At 37.9% G+C, this 17,675-nt stretch overlaps 1 protein-coding gene across 2 annotated transcripts; it reads left to right on the top strand.

Annotated features, from left to right (window-relative positions):
- Window positions 1-542: 542 nt before the first annotated feature.
- Window positions 543-14,800, top strand: QPCT (glutaminyl-peptide cyclotransferase). Of its 2 annotated transcripts, XR_015696964.1 has the most exons (8): window positions 543-992; window positions 6,533-6,679; window positions 9,944-10,225; window positions 10,317-10,496; window positions 12,363-12,462; window positions 12,934-13,050; window positions 13,310-13,441; window positions 13,981-14,161. XR_015696964.1 is itself a non-coding variant. In XM_014071685.2 (7 exons), the coding sequence occupies exons 1-7, from the start codon at window positions 861-863 to the stop codon at window positions 14,127-14,129; spliced, it is 1,107 nt and encodes a 368-aa protein (XP_013927160.1). In that variant the 5' UTR covers window positions 550-860; the 3' UTR covers window positions 14,130-14,800. The 2 variants fall into 2 exon arrangements, 1 of the variants encoding a protein (XP_013927160.1); XM_014071685.2 differs by lacking the exon at window positions 13,310-13,441 and having other exon boundaries at window positions 550-992; window positions 13,981-14,800.
- The last annotated feature ends 2,875 nt before the right edge of the window (window positions 14,801-17,675 follow it).

Consider the following 17,675-nt stretch of genomic DNA (forward strand, 5'->3'; position numbering starts at 1 on the left):
GGTTTATGAAAACTTATGGAGAACTTTTCCACAATCAGGCAAACATTCAAACGAGTTAAACTGTAATTCCCAGCATGCTGACTGGGAATTCTGGAGAATTTTTGTTCTCCAACCCATCAGAAAGGTACCAGCTTCCAGTAGGTGGAATTCAATGTGTTTGCTGAGCTGCTTGTAAGAGCTTTGCTCAGTAATACCGTTAATGTCGTCGCACTAAAAAGTCTCCCAAATCCCATATCCTTCCAATAATTTATAAATGTTTTGGCCGGCTGATCAGTCTGGAATAGGAAACAACTCGAGAGAAATACAGTACACGCTTTGATTCATTACTTCACGATAATCTTAAAAGTAAAATAATAATAATAATATGATAATCACGAGGCGCCTCTCGCTGCTCACTTTTATCAGTGGAAAAACCATCTATAGCATAGAAAAGCCACGCTCACTTTGGGAGGAAAAGACCAGGAGGAAACGGGGGAGCTGCCCTTCTGGCTGCAGCCCAAAGTGGCGGGATTAGTCATCTGTTGTCCTCCTGATGCTGCTGACGTGGTGCCAGGGACAAAACGCCCACCCACTCCTGAGGGGAAAACGGACTGATTGGGATGGGAATTAGCATCTCTCCCGCCGCGTTACGTAGGCAAGGCAAGACAGAAACTCGCCGGACGCGGAGCCAAAAAAGCGCCTCAGGAAGGCAGAAGCGAAGCGCCGCCGCTGTCCCATCGCCGTCTGCTCGCCAACGCTGCGCCCGCTTCTTTGCCTGATTCTGCCTCGCTCTGAGGCTCGAGCGAGCCTCCTTCACCTGCAGCTGGGGTCGGCTTCGCCCCCTGCCCAGCCGATAGAGGGGCCGCTGCTTCTGCAACGGCATGGCCAGAGAGAGACGAGATAGCAAGGCGGCGGCGTTCTTCTGCCTGGCCTGGGCACTCTGCTTGGCTCTCCCGGGCTTCCCGCAGCATGTAGGTGGCCGAGAAGACAGAGCGGACTGGACTCAGGAGAAGGTGGGTGGCTTACAGCGTCCCCTGTTTTGTGGGTGCAACGGAGGCGAAGGGACAGGGGGCGCTGGGACAAGTACAGCCAAGAGGAGACAATGTCTGTGGGGTCGGCATTTTTGGCCTTTGGGGGAATGAAAGGGAGAAAATGTGTCTGTGTGTGTGAGTAACAGTATATATGTGTGTGTTATGTATGGGTATGGGAAGATATACTTTGTTTTTCATACATACATACATACATACATACATACATATAACATACATACATACACACACACACAAACACACACACACACATGCACATCTAGATGTTCTGCTTCTTTCTTTTTCATGGTAATACCAGTATGATGCATGGGGCATTGGGGCGGCTGGAGAGGTAGAGACCTGAACTCTTTTGTGTTATACCCTTGTTCTATTGCTATTCTTATTTGTGGAGTGGCCAGACGAAATCCGGTAGCATGATGTACGTCTTCTTCTTTTTTTAAGGGTAATGAGGTGGCTAATTGTATCATAAAAATAAGTGATCTGGAAGGCTGATGTACAAATAAATGCCTCTTACACAGCTGCACAGCCCTCAGACACTAAAGAGGAAAATATGGTAGCTCCCTCACCAACTAATGGGCAAAGTCTGAAGGCACATGATAATATAGCAGCATTGCTGAAGTCAAGATATCTGAAGTGGCTCAGTGCCTGATGAGAGAGCATCCAAACAACAGACCTACTACAATTGAGAGAGCCTCAAATTCCATCAGGGGAGAGGGCAAAATTGGAACTTTTTATTGGGCAAATATAGTACTGTGATCCTCTATTTTTATAGAAGAGTAGATCGCAAACTGGTCAGTTGGGCAAATTCCAAGCAGAGCATAATAAGAATTGTGCTCAATCAATTTGCCATGGAGGGAGGGATGTCTCCTGAGAAACATGCATAGCTTTGGTTGGCAAAGAAGGCATTTATTCATCCTTTGTTTGGCAAGCTGACAAGCATTTGAAGTTGTTACTAAAATTAATTAACAGTTGAAAGTCTTATGGAAGAGAAGCACCTTTATAAATTACTTAAATCCTTCCAAGAAAGTAGGGAAGGTCATATCAAAGCCTGGGAGCAACAGAAGAAGATCCCCTTCGTCTTGCCAGAAAGAATGTGGGCTTACCTGCAAATCACAGCAGGTGCATAACAGGAAATGCAGACCTTTAAATAAAAAGCCTAAAACCTTTTTGTACTGATGGCTTACATTGTATCAAGTACAGTAAGCAACAATAAAAAGTGATGATCTTTCAGTACAATCATGATAAGATTCTGACACTTTTTGTACTCCTTAGCAGCATATTTCCTACATTTTGCATTAATTGCAACATCTGGATACTTCTCAAGAAGTATTTCCTAAGCTTTGTCTCAGTTGTCTCATTAAACATGAAGGCATGTCTATGTAGAGGTGTCCAAGGAAAGAGTCAAAATCCATAAGATGGCAGGTATATGTTGCAATCAAAGCTCAATGCCTTTTGTATGTATATCAGTGTCCAATACACATGCAGAAATTGCAATACGTCACTGTCACCTGACAAGCCTTAGCTGCAGCCAAACAAAACAATTGGTTGATATTTTTCTTGCATCAAGCAATGCAGAGGTGGTATTCAGCAGGTTCTGACCAGTTCTGGAGAACTGATAGCGGAAATTTTGAATAGTTCAGAGAGCCAGTAGGTTTAGGTTTAGGTTTAGGTTTATTAGATTTATATGCCACCCTTCTCCCAAGGACTCAGGTCGGCGTACAACATTAAAAGAAACATAATACAAAACAAAAAATAAAAAAATAAATAGAATATCCCAAACCCAATTAAAATTGACAATGACATTTTTTTAAAAAAAATTCGAATTAAAATTAACAGTGATCAATAATTTATTTTGATTTGTTCAGGCCAGGCTGGCTTGCTGGAAAAGCCAACTTTTTAGGGCGCGTCGGAAGGACCGGAGGTCGGGAATTATACAAAGATCTGGGGGCAGCTCATTCCAGAGGGAAAGCGCTCCCACAGAGAAGGCTCTCCCCCTGGGGGTCACTAGCCGACACCTCTGGCCAACGGCACCCTGAGGAGGCCAACTCTGTGGGATCGCACTGGACAGTGGGAGGCTACCGGTGGCAGTAGGTGGTCTCGCAGGTACCCTGGGCCTAAGCCATGGAGCGCTTTAAAGGTCATAATTAGTACCTTGAATCGCACCCGAGAGACAACTGGCAATCAGTGCAGGCCGCCTAAGAGGGGTGTAACATGGGAGCACCTAGGTGCCCCCATGATAACCCACGCAGCCGCATTCTGGACCAGTTGAAGCTTCCGGGTGCTCTTCAAGGGCAGCCCCATGTAGAGAGCGTTACAGTAGTCCAGGTGAGAAAGGACAAGGGCATGAGTGACTGGACAGAGCATCCCGATCCAAGTAAATACATCCTGTGACTGGCTCTGCCCCCATCTATTCTCTGCCTCCCCAGTCCCAGCTGATCCAGAGGAAATGGAGATTTTGCAGTAACCTTCCCCTGGAGTGGGGTGGGAATGGAGATTTTACAGTATCCTTCCCCTGCCATGCTCACCAAGCCACGCCCACCTAGCTACACCCAGAGAACCAGTAGTGAAAAAAATTGAATCCCACCACTTACCCCTTAGTAAACAATTAAGACAGCAACCACCTATCAGCTTCATTAGAGAAGCAGAGTCAAGACTGATTGTGTAGATACAGGCAAATTATGCTGGCAATATTTTGATCTGCTTTACAGACTGTGAAAAAGTACATTAAACTTCACATGCACCATTAGCACATTGAAATATAACTAACATAATTTCCCCCAAATTTGACTGGCTCCAACAGAATGACATTAATTGTAGTTATGTGAAGCATAGGAAGCACACGGACATCCATAATAATGTCAAATAATGTTGGGAAATCTGATAGGATGTGAAGATTACAAAGAGAAAAAAAGACAAATGGCTTCTATGGCTAGATTCTGAGTCTCCCCCCCCCCCCCAAAAAAACCCACAACATTCCTAATCAAACTTCAGCATCCTCATGTTGAAGAAAATATGAGCAATTCTTTCTCCATATTACACTAAAGAAACCTTCATTACAAAATATTCAAATAATCACTCTTTTAATTTTTTTGGAATAGTGCCGTCTCGGGACCATAGCATTTGTTTTTCTTTCATCCAGATTAGAATAGCCATGAACTGTACGTATGTAGTAGCTAAGTGATAAAATATTTATGTATAAAACATGTCAAGATTGCACTTTATAATGAGGATAGTTCTGAATGTTGATTGGATTTATTCTGCATTTATTTTAATTTACATTAAAAACAATTACATTGACCTATTTTAGTAAATATGTATTATTGTGTTTTGCATATATTCAATTTATCATAATAGAAAGATTCATGATCAGGCAGCCTGTAGTGCAGAGTCTATAACTGGAGAATTTCAACATCCCCTCCCCCCTCATTTTTTTTAAACATGGAAATAGAAGTGATCTTCTTTGAACTGGAGGATTGCTCTACTTACCTGAAAGACTAGGGGTTTTTTAAATCAAATATTTGGCACACATAAGTAAATAGTTTATTATAGTCTTAGACAAGAGTCATAGACATAAGAGCATCTATGAAATATAACGTCTAATGGCTAGTATAATAGAATGAACTTTATTAACATCAACTTACGCTCTTAGAGGATAATACATTGCTGCAAATGGTTGTTACTAGGTAACAGTTTTGCAGCTGTATATGTCAGAGTTGGATTTTTATCAGACAATAGATAAAGAATATAAAATTTGTCGGGGTGCCTGGCATTTTGCTAAGTAGAAGTTCAAATGACTTTCAGTATAAAATGTATTGCATTTTCAATCAATTCTACCTCTCCTAGGTCCAATGGGATAGTTTTTGGATGACTGCTGTTTTCTTATATCTACCACCTAATATAGTCAAAAGGATGGCACCAAAGCAAAAAAAAGTCCAGCAAACTTTGTAATTTGGATTGACATGAATTTAGGTAGTCGGCTGGAAAGTGATTAGATTGATTTTTGTGGAATTGAAAAATCTTGTAATTTGGCCTAATTTGTATTGAAGCTCTTTGCAAGTACAAGTTTTAATGTGAAGTTACAACAGCACTGAAAACAAATTAATTTACAAACGGGCCTTACACTTACAACTGGTTCTCGCACTTACAACCATCACAGCATCCACATGATCACATGAATAATCATAATCAAATGCGGTTGCGTCAAGGGCTACTTCTCTCTCTTTCTCTCATCCCTTTATCTACCTAGCAAAGGAGTTGTTTTTTTAGCAGCTGCAGCAGCATTGTAAAGCTGTATCTTATTTTGTCTTTCAGTGGACACAAACTGGCATTGGTAAATGTTTGTACTATTTTATCAAAATCATCCTTTTATTGATTTCTATGCAACATTTTCTTGGCAAGTAAAATGGAATAGCATTTTAATTTTAATTTTTTCCATTATTTTTTTAACTACAATCAATCTAATCTTCATTACTCTTAAAAACTCTGTTGCCTAATATGCATTTTTTAATAAAAAAAATCTCTTACTATATTTTTCATTATTTATGGAAATCTATAATTTTAGCAGAATGCTACATTTGTAATAGGAAAGATTTAAAAAAATACTTAGAAGTGAAAAAGGTTGTGGATCAAACTGCATCTTACATTCTTCCAGTACTCAAAGGAAGGAGATGAATGAAATATCTCCATATACCCGTGATGGCAAACCTATGACATGCGTGCCGGATGTGGCACACAGAGACATTTCTCCAGGCACACCAGCTGTCTCCCATTGCTGTTCCAGTGCCGGTCCACCTGCTCCTTGCATGGGCGGGATCACTGGAAACCAGAAGAGCAGCTCCCTGGCATGCATGCACGTGCCGGGAAGCTGAGCTTTTGGTATCCAGTGAACACACACGCACTGACTACCTGCTCTTCGTGCACGCATGCACATAAGAAACCAGAAGACCAGGTGACCAGCATGTATGCGCACACTGGAAATCAGAAGCTCAGCTTCCTAAGCTGCTCTTCCAGTTTCCAGCGCTTTCACACATGTGTGCCTGGTAGCTGCTCTTTCGGTTTCTGGCGCTCCCCCACACTCCCGCAATCCCATTTCGGCACTTTGTGCCGAAAAGGTTCACAAACACTGCCATATACCATAAAATTAGCATGTGCTAGAACTGAGTCTTAGGAAGAGGTACAAAATAATTGCTTTTTGGAAGAAATTAATGGCACTATGTCTTCTCTAAAAATAGGAGTAGAGAATAGGAGTCACTGTACTAATGTCTTCAGTCTTTAACTTATGCACAGCATGTGTACATGTAAAAATACCTTACAGAAATGCCATACATTTCCATGCACAGTGTATCAATAGATTAAACTCTGGATAATAGCTCCTTATTGCTAGTTTTCATGTTAACCATAAACATTGATATTAGTTATTTTATCTTAATGTTTCCATCATGGATACAAAACAACATAAGCAATATAACTTCTCATCCTGATTTTTCCTTTAATTCTTTCTGCAGTATTCCCATCGCCCAACCATTTTAAATGCAACTAGCATCCGACAGGTCACTTCACAGACAAATGTTAATCGCATGTGGCAAAATGACCTTCATCCAATCCTGATTGAGAGATATCCAGGATCACCTGGGAGTTATGCTGTGCGACAGGTAAGACAGAACAAGTTGTACCTACTGATAGAGGTAAAATAATTCTACAGGCATAGAGAAGATAGAATAAGTACACTGCAATATAAATGTCATAGAGGTAATATCATTGCAAGAAAATTTTAAAAGCCTTCTTAAATCAAGCCAAAGGCCATCTATCCACTTTTCTATGTCATAATATGACAACTAATGATTCTAAACAGGAGGTTTAGAGACAGACACAAAGGCAATAACTTTTCAATTGCTTCCCTCTTCCTCCACATTTTTAAGCTATGCTGCTTATTATTCAGGAGGTGGTATACAGGTGTAGAATTAGTAATCATTAATTGAAACACAGTTAATGCTCCTGGAATGGAGAAAGTAATTATGTTGTCAGCATTAATGATAGCACAGGAAATAGCCACTAGCAACTAATATATTTCAACTTGGGGAAGAACTATACTTTACAGTCATAAAATACAGTCGCAAGTAAGCAGGACATTTATTATGTTAAATTCTGATCAATTGGAGATGTTGTCCAAAAATGATGGTGATTCTTAGTATAGTTGGAATATGATGATATATAAGCTCGATGATCTGCAATTTATGAAGCAAAAAAGGCAGATAAACGCTTTCAAAGAATATCTACTAAATGCTTGTTTCCTAGGAGATTGCTCATAAATAGCCTAAACAAAAATAGTATCTCTTGTGCTGCAGTAATTAAACATATCCAAAAAAGAGAATGTACTACTGTTCCTGGAGAAGATCAGTACAGTTTCTGAAAAAAAAGTTTTTAGTATGACAAATTCCTTTGATGTTCATACCACTGAAAATGACAAACCTAATTCAAGTCTCCCCTGCATATTAGGATTTCCAATCCCAAATTTATTTATTTCTGCCCATCTCAAACAATTAGATAATTAGCATTTACAGACTACCATGGGTATCACTGATAATCAACACCTATGATTATGTGTTCTGGAATTAATCCATATCCTAAAATACATCTTCATTCTTACAGGTAATCCCCCCCCCTTTTCTATCCTCTCAAAATCTCTGAAAGGTAAAGGTAATAAAAAGCTGCAAAGTGTTTAGTTTGTGATGGGCTATATTGGGGACCTTTCATGTACTTAGACAGGCATGGGTTGCTGCCAGTGTGCTTGTTTTGCTCACACACATGCTGTTCGTTCGTGCACTGTTCAATGTAAATTGTTCTTCGCGCATGCACAGAACAATTTACAGGGAACTGCACACATGCAGTCACTAAAAAACAAAATGACAATGGCCCAGCGGCAGCAAGGGAATCGGTTCGTGGGCATGGCAGGCCTGGGTCACTGCCTGTCCTGAGACCCAGGCATTAATTCCACTACCGGTTCAGCTGAACCGGGCAGAACCTGAAGCAACCCACCTCTGTACTTAGAGCTTAAGATAATAATACTAAGATTGTTGCTCTAATAAATTTACCAAAAGGAAGATGCCTAAAGTAAAATTCTTCTTTTCTTTGCCAGTGTCTTTATACGTATACGTGTACATAATTATGTCTTTTGTAGCTTCATTCTGATTAGCAGTAAGTCCTGTTTTTCAGTGCATAGATTTGATTTTATAGAAGATACATTTTTCTAACTATCCTTCAGCAATTGTAACCCTGTTACTTACAGACAAGTATCAACATGTTCTGTAAGATAATGAAGGCTCTCTTAGGCCTTGATTGCAGCAACTCTTGAGCTGCTATAGAAATGAGCAGCTGAGAAAACATATTACTAAGGAAACATCCAAAGACATATCCTCAGATGGGGGAGCAGCAATTATATATCATTAAGTGACAGCAGCTGGGATTGAGAACCTCTTACTTTCATAAGTCTTTCTTGCATTTCAATCTGGAATTGCTGACTGAAGTCCATTTTTCTCATATTTTGAACAATTTCTATGCCTTAGATATTTTTAAAAGTTTCTATGCCTTCTGCAATTATGACCATAAAGAAAATGTAGTGGCTATAGAATCTTCTCATTCTGATTTTCCTTTAGTTCTTTCTGTAGAATTCACTGCAGAAGTACTCTTATTCAAAGCTCACAATGGCCAAAACCTTTAGATTTGTCCATATATACAATTGCCTCTCTGATCCGTTCCTTTGCAACATGAGGTAATAGAGGAAAAAAGAGATACCCAAGATGTGGGTGTATGTGAATGTACCAGCATTCTGAAAGAATCATTCTCATATTAAAAAGCTAAAAATGAGAAAGGCGTAAGTAAATACTGTATATTATCACATTTTCTTTGCCTGATGACCTTTAGATGTATTTGATAGTTGTTCCTAGATGCTGCAGATAACAGGTGAGCTGGCAGAAAGTTATGGGAATGCACCATGTTGAAAAAGGCTGATAAGAGCTTGCTTAGTGCAAAATTTTGGTTTGCAGTATACAAACAGAATTCCAGCCTGAAACAGAAGACTTGTTCTGCTTCATTATCAATAGGCTAGAAAAGGTCTCCTGAAGAGAAATGTATTCAAAGCTGTGAATGAACATTTATCGAATAATAGGTTTCATTAGTCCCTGTTGATGAAGCTGGACCTTGGTGGCCAAGTGGGTCTGTTGCTAACGTACCTACCTCCCAACAGCGAGCTGCACTGGCTACCTATCAGTCTCCGAATCCACTTCAAGGTGCTGGTCGCTACCTATAAAGCCCTACATGGCATCGGACCTGGATACCTGAGAGACCACCTCCTGCCGATTATCTCTCTCAGACCAATTAGATCGCACAGGTTGGGTCTCCTCCGGATTCCATCTGCCAGCCAATGTCAGCTGGCGACTCCCCGGGGGAGGGCCTTCTCTGTTGCAGCTCCGGCTCTCTGGAACGAGCTCCCTGTTGAGATCCGGATCCTTACTACCCTCCCGGCCTTCCGCAAAGCCACCAAGTCCTGGCTGTTCCAGCAGGCTGGGGGGAGCTGAGAAGCATCTACCTCCACAGAAATTGTGAATGTTGGTTTTGTTTTTAATATGTTGTCTTTGTCTCATTCCCCCCTTTCCCTTGTCTTTTGTGAGCCGCCCGGAGTCCTCCGGGAGTGGGCGGCATACCAGACAAATAAATAAATAAATAAATAAATAAATAAATAAATAAATAAATAAATAAATAAATAAATAAATAAATAAATAAATAAATAAATAAATAAATAAATAAATAAATAAATCTTCTTCAGGAAATTTGTTGGCACCTGCAGGATTGATTTGTAAGGGCTTACTTAAAAATTAACACTATTGATCACTATTGATTTTTGGTTCTATATATTTTAGCATATCAAGCATCGGTTACAAGGACTGCAGGCTGGCTGGCTTGTTGAAGAAGACACATTTCAGAGTCATACTCCTTATGGATACCGCACTTTTTCAAATATAATCAGTACTCTCAATCCCCTTGCCAAGCGTCATTTGGTGGTTGCTTGCCATTATGACTCAAAATATTTTCCGCCACAACTGGATGGTAAAGTGTTTGTTGGAGCCACCGACTCAGCTGTGCCTTGTGCAATGATGTTAGAATTGGCAAGGTCCTTGGATAAACAGCTTTCTTTTCTGAAGGTATTTGCTTTTTCTTCAAATTGCTCCTGCATTTACTGTGATTCTAAGTAAGGTGACACACTTTCCATTCTGTTTTCCACTCATTCCATAGCAAAGCAGCTTGCCACCCAAGGCAGATCTTTCTCTGAAGCTTATTTTCTTTGACGGTGAAGAAGCTTTTGTGCGATGGTCGCCTTCAGATTCCCTATATGGCTCTAGATCTTTGGCCCAGAAAATGGCATCTACTCCCCATCCACCAGGTGTCAGGAACACAAATCAAATTCAAGGCATTGTAAGTGAAAACTTTATAAATAATGGATAAGGGATAAAAATGGCAGAACTATACAAAGTTTTTGGCGTAACGTTAATTTCTTATTTTATAAAATAAAATCCTATTAGTCCAATTTTTAAAATGTTATAATGATTGGGAAGAAAGCAAAAAAAATTGGAAGAGAAACAAAAATATTTTGCAATTATTACTTTAAATGGGGTTTTGAAAAGGGAAATTGTAGAGTGCTGTATTATTGGGGGCTGTGCTGTGAATGGTAGGGAAGAAGTCACCTCCAAATGTATCTGTTAAGCAGGAAGAGAGGAAGATATTCTTTGGGGGACAGGAGACCCTTACAAGGGAGCTGTCCTGTTTCAGGATGAACATACACACAAAATTGAGTTGTAATCTGTTTACTTTTAAGTTTTTAAGAACTATTGGCTTTGGCAGGCAGAGCTCTGATGTGTGCAAGCACACAAGAACACTAACAAGAAAGTGAAATTTTGCCTGTCAGTCCAAAGTCAAATCAGATCATGGGCATATGTAAACCAGGAACAGTACAATGATCTAAGTGCCATGGAAAATAATCAGACAGCCTAGGCTTCAGATAACACATAGGACTGAGTAACATAAAAATGCCAATCCATGGTTAGAGTAGATGTTCCCAACTGAAAAACCAACTTCTTGTAGTTGCATTATATTAGCTAGTGTGAACAAGATTTAATTAAGACAGTTGCTATTTTTGCTTCTTAGTGTTCCTCTACTCCACTCTCCAGGGTTCACAGCATGTTTTTAAGCTGGGTGGCTGCTTGGGATCAGGATCTTTGTGTTTTACATTGTTCTGCATTTGTTCCAGATTATTGCTAGCACAGTCAGCCTTTGGTGCTTGATTGCTCCTGATTCCTGAGTCTGATATCCTTCTTGAGCAGGGTCCCCATGTCTGAGTCCTTGGATTTAGAGGAGACCATGTAGGCCTGAGAAATCTATCTTTAGAAACAGAGTTCTAAAGTTAATTACATAGCACATTCAAAATTTAGTACAAACTTTCTTAATGAAATTAACAAAATAGATTCTGCTCTTATTTTTGTGCTGATAGGCAATGATTGTTCGTATAGGAGCAACGTTTGTAGTAAAAGAGTCACTAGTCTAGCACAAAACCAAGTCCTTCCTATAAAATCCCAAAATTTTCAGTTCTTTTGTAGCCATACTCCTAGAGCACAAGGATATGAATAAAGAGCCATGGAATCTATGTTCTTCACCTTAAATATGAGTAGGTTTATGAAATGAATTGCAAGCATGACTTTCTAAACTATCATTTAGAATAACATTAGCACTTCGACATATACTATTTCACAGTGCTTTACAGCCCTCTTTAAGCTGTTTACACCATATTGCCCCCAACAGTTTTACTGACCTCAGAAGGATGGAAGGCTGAGTCAACCTTGAGCCAGTCAGAATCAAACTCCTGGCAGGGTACCGAGTTAGCCTACAATACTGTATTCTAACCATGGTGCCACCAACAGAATAAAACAATCTGCAATGAAATAAAAACTAATCAGATAAAACAGACAAAGGTAGAGTTAATTGATAAAACAAATATAGAGGTATGCCACTTAAAAGCAGTTGTCATCTGAAGTTTTTGTAGACTTATTAGTCAGAATCAAGTCCTTACTAATTACAATAAGAGTCACACTAAGGTTTGTGAGCAGAAGATTTCAATCTCAGTGAGATATTTCTATTCAACAGTAGAAGTACAGTAACATAAATATATTGAAATACTTGTCTGGAATTGTCAACATTCACTGATTTTTAGACAATCATTAATATTCTCTTATGGGTAAAGCTCTGAGATTGGCATTTAAAGGACTAACCTTGACCCATTTCCTGTAGGATCTTTTTGTGTTGATGGATTTACTTGGTGCACGAAACCCTGTTTTTCCTGTTTACTTTTTGAATACAGCTCGATGGTTTGGGAGACTTGAATCGATTGGTAAGAACATTTTACAAAATATACCAGTTTTACTAGTAAAGGGATATTTGCATCTTCTAGTTTTATACAGTAGAGTATTTCTAGCAATACCATGCTATCACAAATGTTGCTATAAACATCTTTTCCCTTTGAAGGAGATGTTTAAACAAAAATGCATGCATTACAGAAGTTTCAAGAAATTAGTCATATATACATATTTTTTAAGATATTGTGGATTCTGTTGATTAAGATAAAAACTATACAAATGTTACCAAAACAGTACAATACAGATTAAGCAAAATATCTGTTCTAAGGCCATTTTCTGGGATACAGTAGCAATCATAACTATGAGTTTGCATTCACAAAGCATTGAGGGTGCATAGAATTCTGAAAACTCATTTTTTGCTTCAAATGTTTTAAACAGATTGAGAACTTAAAAAAAAACAATTATTTGATATTCATAACTTGATACTTTAAAAAAAAATCTTGCAGAACAAAACCTTCATGATTTGGGTTTGCTACATAATTATTCTTCTGAGAGGCAGTACTTCCGAAGTAATTTACGTCGACATCCAGTTGAGGATGACCATATTCCATTTTTGAGAAGAGGTATGGATTTTTAAAATGTATTTAAATTGACATACATTCAGCAATATATATAGAAGTGTTATTTATCTATGCAAATCTTTCTCCAAACTTAAGGAATTGTACAAATGTTCATTCTTATAGAGTCAGGTCTGGTCACAAACCCATTTTTCAGAATGTGATTTATTTTATTTTTGAAAAATCATAATATTAATGCAAGGAAGTCAGTGACTATAATTATGGTAATATTGCACAATTGTTTTTTTCTCTCATCCCATTTCAGATTGTAAATTACATACAGAGAGAGAATGATAGACTGAGGGATCTTTGATCTTTTTTTCAGCATGGCAATTCAAATTAACGGAAATACATTGGCAGGAGTCCCATCAACCGAGTATTATATAAACATAAAAACGTAAATGAAACATTTAGACCAATGTCTATTCAATTCACTTATACAAAGTAATTTTGTCAAAGGGTATACTTTTCAGTCTATTGCTCCAAATACTCTTCTCTGGGGCAGGGAGTGTTCATAAGTCTTGCCCTTTAGGATATTCAGGGGTCCACCCAGGGCACATATACAAAAGGAAAAGTTTGTGTCAGATCATTTGCCTCTGCCTGTGGACATACCTGTTCTAGAGGTAAAAAGTGGATTTGTTATTTACACACAGGACTTAAAAATGTTTATGTTTAAAGATAGATCCCACTTCAAAATAGTCTATTATCTCTGATAGGCAAAATCTATTGTTGATATGGCTAGTCTTTAAATGTTCTTACAATGTTAGCAGCAGTGGAGTTTTAGTAATGTTCTGATATTCAGTAGACTAAACAATGTGATTACAACATTAACACCATCATGCTTTCAATTTTTGTATTATACAACATTGTTGAGAAATAACAGTTGTCTCAAAAGTTGGACCAACTCTTCATCTTTTTGTTCTCTTATCCCAACAGGTGTTCCAATCCTACACTTGATACCTTCACCTTTCCCTAGAGTATGGCACACTATGGAGGACAATGAAGAGAATCTTGACAAGCCAACTATTGACAACCTCAGCAAAATTCTGCAAATTTTTGTGCTGGAATATCTCAACTTGGGATAACTGTTACCCTTAAATTAATATTTTGTTCTAAATACTTAGCTCTGTTTAGAATTCTTCCAAGAATAGGCTTTTACTGTAGACATAGCAATCAGATCTTTTACTTTATGCCTTGTCTGTGACAAAAACTGAACGATTGTCCATCTAGATTTTATAATGTTAGTGAAATTTTAAAATTTATTCCTAAACAACAAATACTTGGCAGTGTAAAAGTTAATTATGTTATTATGAGAAGCTGGATGTAAAAAAAAGATCAAAACACCATTTTTAATTTAATTGACTTTTTAATTTAAAAATGAATGGGAAGTGTTTATATATCTTAGATGTTAACTTCTTTCTATTAATCTTTAATATACATGTTTCATAACTTGACTAACGTAATGTTAAAAAGAACAATTAAGCATCTCAGGGTGAGAATCTGAACACCTTTGACCTGCCAACTCACACATGTGCAGAAGACAAGAGCTGCAAAACAAACAACAAAAAAACTGTATGTGGCTTGTTTATTGCACTGCTGTTTGAATGATTCCCAAATATGATTTAAGGTGCCAATGTTGTAGTCTTCTATAGCTGTGAGTGCCAATAAAAAACAGGGAATTAACTGCCTGGACTACAATTCTGAACCAGGTATGCAAATCATCAATCTACATCTCATTAAATCATGTTGTAAAATATATATTGGCTGATTAGTTTATCTGATGATGAGTGATCTTAGCATACAATTAGCCCTTAATTGACATTAATGATATTCGAATTTGCAAGTGAATCATAGATGGGTTGTAAAATCCACTGATATTATCAACATATTTTCAGGCTACATTTAAGAATTCCTGTCACCTTCTTCCAGTGCAGACATGAGTAAACATTTATTCCTCCATTTATTTCATTCTCTGAAAACCCTCAGAAAACAATGCCCAAAATGGCAGCATGATTCAACAGTTAATGATATTTTAAATATATACTTCATATTAATCTTGGCAACTACCTAGACAAGCCCTGTATTTTTCTTGTTAAGGTTTTTCAGAAGTGGTTGCCATTGCCTCCTTCCTAGGACTGAAAGTTACTGGCCCAAAGCCACACAACTTGCTTTGTGCCTATGGTAGGACTAGAACTCAATCCACAGGTTTCTAGCCTGTGCCTTAAACACTACACCAAACTGGCTCTCCTAATTAGTATATAAAATGTGTGCATTAATCTTAATACACTAATCAACAGTACTAAACAACTCTGCCTTGGAGGAAAAAATCCTTTTCATCGATTACATATCAGCACCACACATTGGCGTTAATTTGACAACATAATAGCTAATTTTATATAAGTTTGAGTTCCAAAACTGTAATTTTACAAGCATTGTTCATCTAAGCACATTTTTCTATAAGGATAGGCAATATGTGATTCTGTCAGCAGCTTAACATTTCTGACATACTAGGAGTTCAGTATAGATAGGAGGTTATATAAGATAGTATAAACACACTATAATTAATGGAGTAGATGCTGCACATATATGGTTGAACAAAACGCAACTAACCCTAAAACCATGCCTTTACAATCATATTCTATTCTTTCGATTCCTATAGTAGTTGTTAAGGGTAGGGGGAGCTGTTAGTTGAAACTAGACTTGGAAAGATTTCCTTATCTAAACAGAAACAGAATAGGAGGAGGAAGCAGAAGGAATGGGAGTAACTTCCTGTCAGCTTCTTCATGGAGTTCCCTTGTGGAAAGCTGGCAGGGAACATCAGAAATCAAACATACAAAATGAGGCCAATGCATAGGAAAGAAGACATTATATAAATTTTATAAGCTGTATAACAATTATATATTAGAGAAGGAGAAATTATTCATATAGGAGCAATATTTAAATATAACTTTGGACAGAAGAAATTCCTGTGCTTCCAATGGTTGAACTGTTATAGACAAGATAAAAAAACACATAGGTTTTTAAAATCTGATTTAATTAGTTGCTCCAAAAGAAAATACCATTATAAATAGGCATGTAACATTGTTCCATAAAATACAACCTTGTAATTGGTAATAATTTTCCGTTTTTAAAAAAAGGACAAGTAGCTTTCTCCTTACAACCCTGCCATGCTTATTTTTTCAGAGTTGACCTGATGTTGGTCTTGTGAAAATTTATATTTACCAACGAAAGAGAGATTAGTTCTTTAAATGTTATTCTGAGCATCAACTTTTTTTTTTAAGGTTGTCAAAACTCTTCTTTGTTTGAGCTGACACAGTTCCATATATTGGTGTTGTGAAGATACTTTGATATGAATACCCAGAATTCTGTTCTTTAAATAAGGCTAGACCTACACTTGACCCTGATTTCAACTAATTGATTGAAACCAGATTCTAGTTTATCTCAAATGAATTGATAAATCTAGAGATTTACATGCTCTTGCCACACACAAACCTGTAGCTTTACATTATTTTCATAAATGAACAAGTACACTATTTTGACTTTTTTTACTTAACTGGTTCTTTATCCAGTTTTAGGATTTGTGCAGAGGACAGATCGTGTTTTAGGTCATATTTATGCAGCAATATTAATGATTCCAAAGAGTTCAGAAACTTTTAGGAGCCACTGTATGTTTATTCATACCTTTATATTTGTTACAGGTAAATTGCCTATAATCTTGTAATTTCATGATGAAAATAGATCAAAGAGTTTTCAAAGGACTTTTTGTTTATAAAGGAATAGCAGATTTATCCAGGAAAGGTAATCATGCTTACACTCAATATCTCAAGATAAATGGATACCTTCTTTATTGGGGGGAAACAAGAGATGAAGGACAGCAATTCCATGTTGCTGTTGCAGAAATGGGATTCCCCAAAGTATGCTGTTTAAAAAGTTAGTCACTTCTGATTTCCCACAGTGGAAACCTTGGCTAATCCCAAACTGGCTATTAGTATCCTTCATTTATTTAAATGGAAGATGTCACTGAGGAAAAACCAATTACAACACACAATGCAAGTAGTAAGTATACAACTCCATCACCCAAATACTTATTAGCGGAACAAAACAGATTCAACCTGACATGCTTCGTGAAAAGCAGATGGGCTCCAGTTAGTATGAGCTAAGTCTCTTGTGTAAAACCTTTTGCTGCCCTTCACCCAGGAGTGTTAACAAGGTGGAGAAAATTTGTCAAGCATGGATTTTGGGGGGTTTTTTTCAACTCCTTCCCTAGCAGTAGGTATGGAAAGCCCCTATATTATATTTTGTGTAACCAGGTGAAGTGTATTTGTTCTGGGTCATTCTTCATCTATACACGTTTTTGCATATGTATGCACCAGGAAGGATAACACAGGCTACAGAAGCTCTGGGTCAGAAATCAAGGGGAAGGAGGGAAGAGGGTTTAAAATGAAGCAATCTTTCAATCAGGCTGAAAAGAATAAATGCTGAAATTACCACAACAGCCTGCTAGATCAGTAAACCCATCTTATTGTAGATTCTTTCAGGATAGTAGTAAAACCAGGTTTCTTTTATTGCTCAGCAGCTCTGGGCTGCATTTTTCAGCATTTCCTTCCCTGTCAATCAATCTATGAAAATCC

This window comes from Thamnophis sirtalis, unplaced genomic scaffold (genome assembly GCF_051295495.1).
Source record: "Thamnophis sirtalis isolate CommonGarterSnake01/CBP01778 unplaced genomic scaffold, rThaSir2_p1.2 scaffold_6, whole genome shotgun sequence".
NCBI lineage: Eukaryota > Metazoa > Chordata > Lepidosauria > Squamata > Natricidae > Thamnophis > Thamnophis sirtalis.